Genomic DNA, 11,786 nt, shown 5'->3' with positions numbered 1-11,786 from the left:
CAGGTTTATATTAATGCACTCATTCTGATTCCTTATCGTTTCTATAGTAACGGCTTGTACAGGGTGGACGTTCCACACAAACTGATTAAAAAATGTGTGTGAGGAGATGATTATTCAACGTTTAAGGAAGGAGTCTCCAGTGTCAGTGCTTTGTAACAGTCAGAGGTAAAAAGCTGTCACTGTGCTTCATGGACATGAAATGTAACTGTAAACAGATAAAAGGTACGAATTGTCATTCTTTAATAAGTAAATAAATAAATGTTATAATCACTGAAACATTACTGTGGTATAAGAGGAATAAAACACTTCAGGACATGGTGTTATAGGAAACTGCTTCAGGATGGTGACAGTAACTTCATCGTAACCTGTTGTTGATTATTTTTCTAAAACAACATGACATGGAGTGTTTTATTCTTTACTTAATATATAACAGCTACTTCATTTCAGGAAAAAAATAATAAATTAAGCCATGCAGCAGTGCTGTGCCTGATGAAGAGGGAGGAGTGATGTGTGGTTGGGGGCGTGTCTCATTTTCATATTCATAGTATTTGAATTTCTTGAAATTTTCCAGCATAAATGGCACACTAAACTATTATTTAATATAGAAAAAGCTTTGGGTAGCTCTATAAATTAAGGACTGTTTTTTTGTGAAGTTTATGAAGTTTTGTTTGGTGGTTAAAATCTAAAAGATTAAACTAAAACAATGCTTTCATGCTTCACTACGAAAAGCATATTAGGGCACCAGGATGTAAAATTCTGAATGTATGTGCCACTAAAGTAGACGTCTTTTGGGAACGTGTTTATTAGTTGTGGTTTGGAAGCTGACGTTCGCTTCCCTTGGCTGCTCGCTTCCTCTGCTGTGTGGGAGGTAATTTACTTCAGGAAAAAATTTCCCACTGCAACTCCAAGTGCCAGAAGTGTCTACATGATTTTATTGCATAACTGAACAAGTGTATCAGAAGAGGCAAGAAGCAAGAAAAAAAAAAAAAACTCTCAGCTGGGAAATGAGTTTTAAACCACCACAAGGTAAAAGAGGCTAATTTTGAGTATCAGACTGAGGCGAGAAAAAAAAAAAAACACCTTCACAGAAGGGAGAATTAGTTTTCCATGTGAGTGTGTGATGTGTACAGCATCGACTTTACCCTCATGGCAGAGAAATCGGTGGCAATTATTTCTGGTTGTGTTTAAAACAGTACATCAAACAACACAAATAAAGTGAGCATTGAAACATATTCACTACAATAAGATGTCATTTTTCAATCAGCTGCTGTTCCTTTGACTAGCTATAAGAAAAGAAAAGAAAAGAAAAAGAAGTCTCCACATGGTGCTGGTCTGTGCCATGCTCATTGCCCCGTCATCTTCACACACATCTTCACCCCACTGGAGTCGAAGCTCAGTGAAACTGATTCGAGCATGAAGAAGAAAGGAATGTCCATCTTTTCCTCCTCAGTCCTGTATTTGTGGAAGAATCACAGCGTGTTGATGGATCTGCGCTGCTGGAACCTCTTGAGCCGGTTGGCCGCCGTCACCGCATAGAAGTGTTTCTGTAAAAATGATGGACGGGTTGTGATCACGGACGTGACACACACTGCAGCAGATTTCAATTTTTATATTCATTCATGCGACACTTTTTTCTCCAAAGCGGCCTATACGTGAGATAGAGTCTAATACAAGCACTGAGCTGTGTAGTGAAAGCTCTGGGATTTGAACTCATACCCTTTCTGGCATTTTAACCCATAAAGTTCTCAACACTGGAGTCGCCTGAGATGTGGACGGATGCAGGGGAGATTTTTACCTACTCTGATTTATAAGGTAGATCTATGAGTATAAACCTGAATTGTGGAATATTTGATAAGAATTAAAGCTGTCAGAATATTATTATTAAATTTCATTAGCCTTCATTCTCTTAATCTGATCTTCCACCAGACTACACGGTGCCGTGTCCAACGCTCTGTCATGTTCATCAGAGTGCCAATGATTTGACGATGTGACTGAACCTCTTATGATATGATATGATTTTGATTCATAAGGCAACGATTCTTTAAAAAACAGGACTCAAGTGGAAATTGAGGATCCAGTCTATTCAAATGGAACACTAACAACAAACCTAAACAAAGTTAAATATAAGCAAAGTTATTGGCAAGGTAAGCCAGGAACATAGCAGGAGTCCAGCAGCGGCATGAAATGGAGCTCAACACAGCTGAAGCTGTTTAAATACACACGCTAATCAGCTTGGATGAGAAACAGGTGCACACAGTTACTGGAACGCTTTCAGGGAAGGCTGCCCTCTGGTGGTGTGGTGGTGATTTGTGACAGATTCGATATTTAACAAAACCACCTAATGTGCAACGATATAATACAATATGATACAATTTAGTAGCCTCTGATCTATATGTGACTCATGTTGTACAGAATCTAGGGAAGGCCTACCGTTAATTTCAAGGTTCAAGGTTCTTTATTTGTTGCGTACATATTACATACATGATGTACTGTACTGAAATGCTTTTCCTTACTGCCTCGTCCCACAGTGCAACAATCAACAGAGCAACAACGAACTACATATACACAAACATAATAAAAACAGAATATAATAAAATCTAGTAGACTATATGATAAAGTTTAGCAGCCTTTACAGGAATGTAATGTAGAATATGAATATGCATAAATAGAATATGTTTAAAAAAACATAAAAAAAAAACAGATTTGTGAATAATGATACTATAGAAAAGGACTATTTTAAAAGGATCAATCACTTTGCTAGTGTATAAATGATTTACATTAGTTTAAAATATTAATTACTTTTTACGCACCAGTTGTTTGTCCTTTTACGATAATAATAATTGATTTATAATCAAATTGGAACTGACAATCCTTTTAAGAGTGTTATGAGTCATTGCTTTGTAAATTGATACACCGATCTGAATCATCGGATCGTTCCACCCCTACAGCATGCAGAGCGGCCGAGTGTGATGTATGTCGCAGCGTATGTCTGTAATCTGAACAGTCTGTAGCAGCACCTGCTCGGGTGTCGGTTTAAAACCCAAACTTTAGCGTAGAAGTGAAAATCTCATTGGCTTAATGTACATTATGTACAGTATGTTCAGAAATAAATACTCCACTCCCTGAAGTGAGCATGTCACGATGAGCATGAAATGGACAAATATTACATGAATATTACAATACGTGAATCCGACTAAATCGACGAACCCAACCATTTTCTAGCACTTATTTATTGGACGGAGGTTTCGGTGCATTTGTGTGAATCGAATAGAAAATAGTGAACTACTGTAGATTGGATGAGATGTTCGCTTTCGAAGACATCTCCTGCAGTGCGACGCACAAGCCCAGTCCTCTCATTCGACACCATCTTTCCTGCTTTAATGTATAACCACGCAATGTAACGTGTGTTGTTTTGTTTGTATGTGTTTACTAATGTGCTAAGATTAAATTTAATCTTAAGCTTAATTTTTTTAAATACTGCATTCTTACAGGGCCTCAGGGGTCCTAAGCAGGCCACACAGAGGTACCAGTGATCCACGTGTCATATCCTGTGTGTGCGTACCTTCCACTGTCGATGAGCTGCTAGGTAACGCTGTAGTCTCATCTGGGATTTGAGACGGACTCGGTGTCGCTTCGCTTTTTCCTCCAGATTATTCAGCCAGCCGTGTTTCATACAGCCTGAGGCGCTCAGTCGACTGCTGCCGTATACACACACACACACACACACACACACACACACAGTGTTATAATGATTTTCCTTAACAGTAGAGAAGCAAACTTACACAATTAAAAAAAAAACTGATTTAAAGTAAAGTATCACCTATTTGAAGCTTATAACGTATACAGACATATATGTATATATACAGTACTGTGCAAAAGTCTTAGGTACCTTATTTTTTTTAGTACAAATTTTGATATAGATTGTTATTTTCTGACTTCTACATAATTGATTCAGTACAAAAACATTTTAGATTCCAAACATTAGTTTTCCAGCAGAAAATGAAATGTTACAGACAAATGTTTGTATGCCAGTAAAGAAAGCAGCAGATTCCATAAGAGACACTTTTCAGATAAAAACATAATGAAGGCTGCTGGGTTTCGCTGCAGAAATAAGAAGCAAGTCGACAGTCAAAGTCTCCAGAAGAACTGTGGCTGCTTCTGCAAGATGCTCAGTAACACTTACAGCTCATTTCCTTACAAAACTGCACACACTGCACCTGTGAGTACACTTTTTTTAAAGTGAAGGATCGTCACACCAAATATTGACTTTGTTTCATTTATTACTGTTTACTGCTCTTTATAGTATTTTTTTAAATGTAGAAAAATTTAATTTCATTATTTTTGAAGGCATCTTTGCTCTACAGCATTTCTTTGCATTTGCCCAAGACTTTTGCACAGAACTGTATATATATATATATATATATATATATATATATATATGTATATATATATATATATATATATATATATATATATATATATATATATATTTTATAACTGCAGCTCTGACAGTAGTGCAGCCGCAAATCACAGGTTTATATTAACTTGCTCGATATTGTTAACGTAATATGTTATTGTTTCTATAGTAACAGCTCATTCACAGGGACCTAAAATGTGTGTAATCATTTTCTGTAAGGAGATGTTTAACATTCTCCATTTTGTTGATTATTTTCCTATAACATCAGACTCCCATGTGTTCGCTCTGTGTGTGTTCTACATAAAGTTATAGAATTATGAAGTGTAAACTGAGAAAGTAAAACAACACTAATTAGAGCAACAGGCTATCAGTAGCTTTTCTTCCTTTGGTGATAATTAAATGATAACGTTAATTGTCATTTGAATGGCAGCTCAGCTTAATTAGCCGTCTGGTATTTGTGAAGGAGCCTGAGCTGCTGACTGTGAATGTGCCATTAGTGGTCATTAGCTAAAAGCATGCATGACCCGTTAACCTGAAACACACTGGTGTGAGAGAGGGAGAGACAGAGAGAGAGAGAGAGAGAGAGAGAGAGAGAGAGAGAGCACAAAAAATCCATTAAAATATATCTGTTATAAATCACACACTACTGAACAGATCAGAGTGTACTGTGAGTGTGTGTACAGGGGCACGTTTTGCTATCTTGATGGGGACCAAATATTCGTCCATCCAACCATCAGTTCATCCAACCATACATCCATTGGTACATCCATCAATTTATTTACCCATCCACTCATTCAACATCTATCCATCATCAATTCATCCCTCCAGCCAGGCATCCATCCATCTATGTTTCTTTTTAACAAAAATAAGAAGCTTTTATCTAAAAATAAATAAATAAATAAATAAATAAAAGAGCCAAAATGGTTTCCTTTTGGTTACTGAGGTTAATGTTAAGGTTAGCTATAGGTGTACTATAGCATTAATTAGCTGGATTAATAATTATATCACAGGAAGGTCCTCACAAGGATACTAAGACAAATAAGTGTGTGTGTGTGTGTGTGTGTGTGTGTTGCATGAACATGATTCACACTTTAGGCTTTGTAAATGCTCTACACCATTTTCTTTTTTTTTTCATCTATGCGGATGACTACTTTAACACTGGTACTCTATAATTACCCCCGGATATCTAGTTATTTCGTGACCTTTGACCTGCCATACAGACCAGGGAAGTGTTGAGTCTCTCCTTCAGTAACAGCGATTCACGGCGGCCCTCTACACAGCGATGGCGGCAACGTGCCAGCGGAAATGATTTAGAACTGTCTGCTATACAAAAGCCATTTTCGTCAGCAAAACACAGCAATTACGCAACACTCGTGCACAATCAAAAACGCATTTTCTCAGGCACGTCTCGTTGAAGGGCCGCCCATCTGCGTGTATGTTTTTAGTCACCGGAGAGCGGGTGTGAATGTGAAGAATGTTAAATGTGGGTGTGTGTTGCGTCACTAAGTGCACCCTGTCACAGATCTGTAGAGGATCATTAGCAGGCAGTGGAGGCCCTCGCTGGCCCCTGCTGTGCCAGTCGCCTATTGTCTCACGCCAGATGAGCAGTGACGCTCGCGTGGCACTAAAAAAGCCCCCGCCTTACAGCTCGGCCTCGTCTATGCTGTTAATTTCAGCCTATTGATGAATGCATCCGGATGTTTGCTGAGTTAAATGTTCTGTTCTGAAGAGAGGAAATGTGGGGATGAAAGAATGAACTGCCAGCCTCACATCCTGTTACTGCAAAAAACCCAAAATATTAAAGCGAGAAGTTAAGCAGATTGATCCTTCCCTAAAAAAAACAACTTTAAACTTCCACTTTAAAGGAGTCTTTAATGTCATTTTCAATTAAATATTCTAACTATAGTATTAAAGTATTTAATATGCTTTTTATGATTACACCTCATAAAAATGAATATGAATGATATGCCACTTAGAAAAACACCCCATGACCAGCCTTCCATCTCTAACAGCCTAATATCACTACTATTACCTCACCGGCTAACTGCTAATAAAATAGCCCACATTGGACACGTGTTGAGTGGGATTTCAGTATCAAAGATGTGATTTGTCATTTTTACACAGTGAATTATTTAACAGCAGCCAGATACAGCAAACCTGACATCCTTTACAAAAAGAATTACAAAAAGATAGATGAATGAATGCATTGAATTGATGTATGTATGTATGTATGTATGGATGGATGGATGGATGGATGAATAGGTGGTCGGATGAACTGCTGAATGAATAGATGATTGGATGGAGGGATCAATGGATGGATGGATGGATGGATGGATGGATTAATTAATGGATGAGTAGAAAGTTGAATGGATGGATGAATGTTGTTGAATTGGTGGATGGGTAGATAAAGTGCTGGATGCACCAATGGATGTATGGATGGATGAATAGATGGAAAGATGGATGACTGAAAACAGGTTAGAAAAATAGAGAGAAACAGTAATGCGAAATGAATAATGGATGGATGGATAGATGGATGGACACATTAATGAATGGATTAGAATGGAGTAGGATGGATTTAGGGACAGATTCGATGGACAATAAATGGATGGATGGATGAATGGATGGATGGATGGGTGGATAGATGGATGCATGCATGGATGGATGAACTGATGATAGATGGATTGATGGATGTTTGGCTGGATTGATGGATGTTGTTGAACTGGTGGATGGGTAGATAAATTGATGGATGCACCAATATATGTATGGTTGGATGAATTGATGGTTGGATGGATGGATGAACAGATGGAAAGATGGATGATGGAAAAAATTAGGTTAGAAAAATTAGAGAGAAACATGGATGATGGATAGATGGTTGAATGATAGTGAAAGGATGAACAAATAGACAGACAAACGGATGGTTGCCCGAATAGTTGGATGGATTATTGAATGGGTGGATGTGTAGATAAATAGATAGTTGGTGAATGGATGGACAGATAGATACCATTTTGCGGGGATGAGTAATTTAGAGATGAAGTCTTTCGCTTCTTCAGACACGTTCTCAAACGCCTCAGCATCAAAGTCCCAGTTAGCGTGAAGGATGTTGTTCATCGTCTCAGCGTCGTTTTCACCCAGGAACGGTGACAAACCACTTAAACTGAAAAACACACACACACACACACACAGAGAAACACAGGAAGACATTAGGACTGTTATATAATACACCGTCTGATAGATTATTAATGAAAAGCCTTTTTTACAACCATTTGGCAAAACCGAACAAACAACCTCGTCCAACCTCGTGATAAATGTGTTGCTAACACTCTGGCAAACTGTTTCAGTTTATCAAAAAAAAAAAGGACTAATTTACTGCTTAAGTGCTTTCAAAATTGCACGCTCTGTGCTGTTGACTTTTTAAAATGTATTTAATATGACAAAATGTGGTTGAAATGTCATGGAAATAAGAAGAGCAAAGGAAATAAAAAGAGAGAGCAAGACAAATAAAATAAAAAAATCCCTCCACAGTGTTGTTGGATAAAGAAATAAAGTCAGCATCATCGTTTTGGCACGTTGGAGGATCGCTGTGTGCTCTAAGTGTTTGCTAATGGTGTGTCATCTTCTTCGGTAGCAGTCATCTTCCTCACATGTGCGTCTGTGAGCACACGTAGCCTTGCATAACACTTCAAAATGAGGCCAGCAGTTATTAAAAGTCATGTATGTATAAAATGCACGCATTAAAAAAAATCACACACACCTGCCGAACGACTCCATGGGTCCTTTAAATAGCAGAGAGATAATTGAATAATCAAACTGGGGCGCTGAGTGGCATGAAAGTAGGTCATAACATACATTCGAGGTGAAAAACTAAAATCCTGCTAAAGCCTCTTGAACACCTGTCACGGTGTTGGCGCTAATTTGCACGTTACAGTAGGTCATCCAGGGCTAATAATGGAGCTTTGGCATTTAACTCAAGCTAGAGGATGAAAAATAGGAGCAGTGCCTGATCCTGATTCCCGAACAACCCTTTTTTAGTGTTAATGATGAGGAATATGACTCACTTTATTGATTTAATTACTTGAGGTTTTGATTCATTTGATTCAGTCAGAGAAAAGAGTGAAAGAAATTGTAGTGTGGAGCACCAACCTACCAGAAAAGACAGTCACGAAACATCAAAACATCAAACTTTTTCAGAGTGGGAAACTTTACTTTGGGAAAGTTACAGGTATTCAGACTCAGATTACGCACTTGCTTAAGTCGATTTTCTGGGCTCCGCATTCAGATTATCCAAAATGGCTTCCATCCTCATTATCCAGCTACTAATAAAATAGCACTTGATTCGGCACATTCCAGCATATTTTTAGATTGTGTGGCAAGACTTAATTCTGCACAAAGCTTGCCATGAGAAGCCATGAGATACTAAATCGAGGTCAAGAAATCGTTATATGTGTGTGGGATGATTTTATCATGATTTTCATTCACTGTTTTGAGTTGTAGATTAATAAAATAACAGCAATGTTTTTGTTAAATCGTTGGAAATGATAAGATGAATGAACACTCATCTACGACACTTACAGCCCACTTTAAGGAACTGTTGGTTATCATTTAAGAAAAATGAGCTTGAGGTCAGAGCCTCACGCAATTGAGAAATGCCGGTTTACAGCAAACTTCGCGCCATGCGCTCAAGTCACTTAAAAGAGTCGTTCAGAAAAAAAAAAAAAGAAAGAAAAAAAGAATAAAAAGTTTGCCAATAGTTCCTCGTTATTTATTATTTTCCTGCTCTAATACACCAGTTGGGGCCTTGGTAAACCAGGACCAGGAGTTGGAGTTGTAAACACTGTTTTTTTTTGCATATTCATGTGAGTACTCAGGTCACAACCTATCTGAGAAGGGCTTTGTTGTTGGATTTTGATTGGGGTTGAGTAGATATTGTGCTTTCAGGACCTCTTAGCCATCTCCCAGGGCCCAGAGCCTTTCATTAGAGGATTAGTGGATGCACTCATGCCTCAGGCTCTGATGTCTGGCTTTCATTCCTGTGGCATTTGCATTTCCTTTTTGATCTCTCTGACATTAAAAGTCAGGAAGAGCAACAGAAATATAAAATTCAATTCAGTCAGATACTCAGTGCCAAATAGGCTTTTTCTGCCTTTGTAATATTCAGTTTCCAGACGCAAAGGCATTCTCAAAAAGGTTTTAATGTATTCACTTTTTTAAGTGTGCATGAGATGAAAAAAGCTTGGTCAAAAAGGCCTGTTGGAGATATCTAATTTATATTTTAAAAGTAAAGTTCAGCTTTAGGGTACAACATGCACTGTTGTGGATTTGATGCCATTTGTCTCTGGATTTGAACCTACAGCATGTATGTGATGACGCCGACACTCCACATGTCTGTAGGGAACGAAACAAAGTCGTAATTCACCACTTCAGGTGCCAAAAACTCAGGAGTCCCAAAGTTGACCTTCAGCTTCTCTCTGGGTCGATATCTGCAAATCACAAGAAACAATAAACATCAAATGCTAGTATTTCGAATAGTTCCGTCTTCATTGTAGATGCTGTATATTTCATTCCCAGTGTGTCTATTTGCACCCAGGTAAAACAGCATTGGCCAAACAGGACAGATATTTACACCAATCAAAGCTGCTGTCACTTCCATATATGCACCTGAAGACACACCCACATCCCCATCTATGCCTTAAAGGCATGCTCACTCAGACTTGCTGAAATTACCATATATGGACTTGGCATTCCTACTTATTGGGTTCCATATATGGAAATGACACATATACTTAATAACTATGGACAGGACACGCCTATATACTGAGTTCCATACATGGACATGACATGCCAACTTCTTGGGTTCCATATATGGACATGACCTGCCTTCTTTCTGGATTCCATACATGGTAATTACATTCCTACTTACTGGGCTCCTTATATGGATATGACACATCTACATATTGGGTTCCATATATGGACAGGACACACCTACATATTGGGTTCTATATGGACATGACATGCCTTCTTACTAGATTCCATATATGGATATAACATGCCTACATATTGTGTTCCATATATGGACATGTTACACCTACTTCTGTGTTCCATATATGGACATGACACGCCTATTACTGGGTTCCATATAAGGACATGACACGCCTTCTTACTGGATTCCATATATGGATATGACATGAATATTTATTGTGTTCCATATATGGACATGGCACACCTACTTATTATGTTCCATATATGGACATGCCTACTTATTTTTAGAAGCAGTGCTAACATTATATAAAATAAAAAATCATGCTTCATTAATGCCACGTAGCCAATGAATTTATGTATTCATGCATTAATATTTTCTTTAAGAAGAGAGTACGCACTTGATATATGATATATATACTCGGGAGTGATTTATGTTCTGGAAAATTCAGTATATCAGTACGCAAATGACAAACATCATGTTCTAAGGCTAAAGAAGAGAAACTCAGTGTTTCTGACATTCAGAGTATTTATAAGAAACGATTGTGTAACACAAAACAATCCAGGCCTAATGACTCAGAACTGCAGAAAAATACAACATGTATCTCAAAATGTAATTGTTGCCTGTGAATCTTTCGCATGATATCTCCGTGTCAATCTTTGTTGCGAGTAATCATGTAGGTGGAGGTGTGACGGCAGTGATGGTTTTTCTAAATCAAATGTGGGGGCCGGATGATTAAGGCGTTGTAGCCTGGTGAATCAGAGGCAGCGCATGAGAGAGAACTGCTGAGAAGTATAATTACAGACAACTGGGGATCTTTCTCTCTCTTCACACCATCACAAATAACTTTACAGACGTAATCAAAGGTATCTGTTTGATACGGGAAACTGTCTAACATCTGCCAGAAAAAAAAAAACACAATTCACTTACTTTCTAGCAAGTCCAAAGTCAATGATCTTGATTTGGTTGCTGGTGCTGCTGACACACAGTATATTTTCAGGCTGTGGGGGAAAAATAAATAAATAAATAAATAAATAACTATTTGAAAAAGAGCATCCCACGTGTCCCAAGCTTTCGTAATTAGAGTATAATAGCTATTAAATGTTCATGCCTTATTTTATAATATGCTATTTCTAGGTTCTTAGGGTATTAGGGTTTTTATCTAAATGGATAAAAAAACACTTTAATTGTCATTATTAATTGTCATTATGACACAACAAAATAACTGTCAGTATCAGATGTTATTCATTATGACACAACAAAAATATAATAATAATAATAACAGTAATAATAATAATAATAATAATATATTTTGTGTCCATGTAATATGCTAAACTATTAATTAAATCATCTTTAAGGACAGGTTTACATTTTTATTTAATTATTTTTAAATAT

The 11,786-nt window shown here is 37.5% G+C and overlaps 1 protein-coding gene across 2 annotated transcripts in view; it reads right to left on the bottom strand.

Moving 5' to 3' along the window:
- Nucleotides 1-784: 784 nt before the first annotated feature.
- mylk3 (myosin light chain kinase 3) overlaps nt 785-11,786 on the bottom strand; it is a 36,731-nt gene continuing 25,729 nt past the window's right edge. For both annotated transcript variants that reach the window (XM_026937382.3, XM_026937380.3), the window contains exons 9-13: nt 11,322-11,392; nt 9,766-9,894; nt 7,419-7,571; nt 3,563-3,698; nt 785-1,544 (exon numbers count right to left, since the gene is read on the bottom strand). In XM_026937382.3, the coding sequence (XP_026793183.1) occupies nt 1,470-1,544; nt 3,563-3,698; nt 7,419-7,571; nt 9,766-9,894; nt 11,322-11,392 (564 nt within the window). In that variant the 3' untranslated portion in view covers nt 785-1,469. The remainder of the gene's footprint in view (nt 1,545-3,562; nt 3,699-7,418; nt 7,572-9,765; nt 9,895-11,321; nt 11,393-11,786) is intronic.

Source organism: Pangasianodon hypophthalmus, chromosome 25 (genome assembly GCF_027358585.1).
Source record: "Pangasianodon hypophthalmus isolate fPanHyp1 chromosome 25, fPanHyp1.pri, whole genome shotgun sequence".
Lineage (NCBI taxonomy): Eukaryota > Metazoa > Chordata > Actinopteri > Siluriformes > Pangasiidae > Pangasianodon > Pangasianodon hypophthalmus.
The sequence above is the reverse complement of the archived record's forward strand: the minus strand, read 5'-3'. Positions and strand labels throughout refer to the sequence as shown.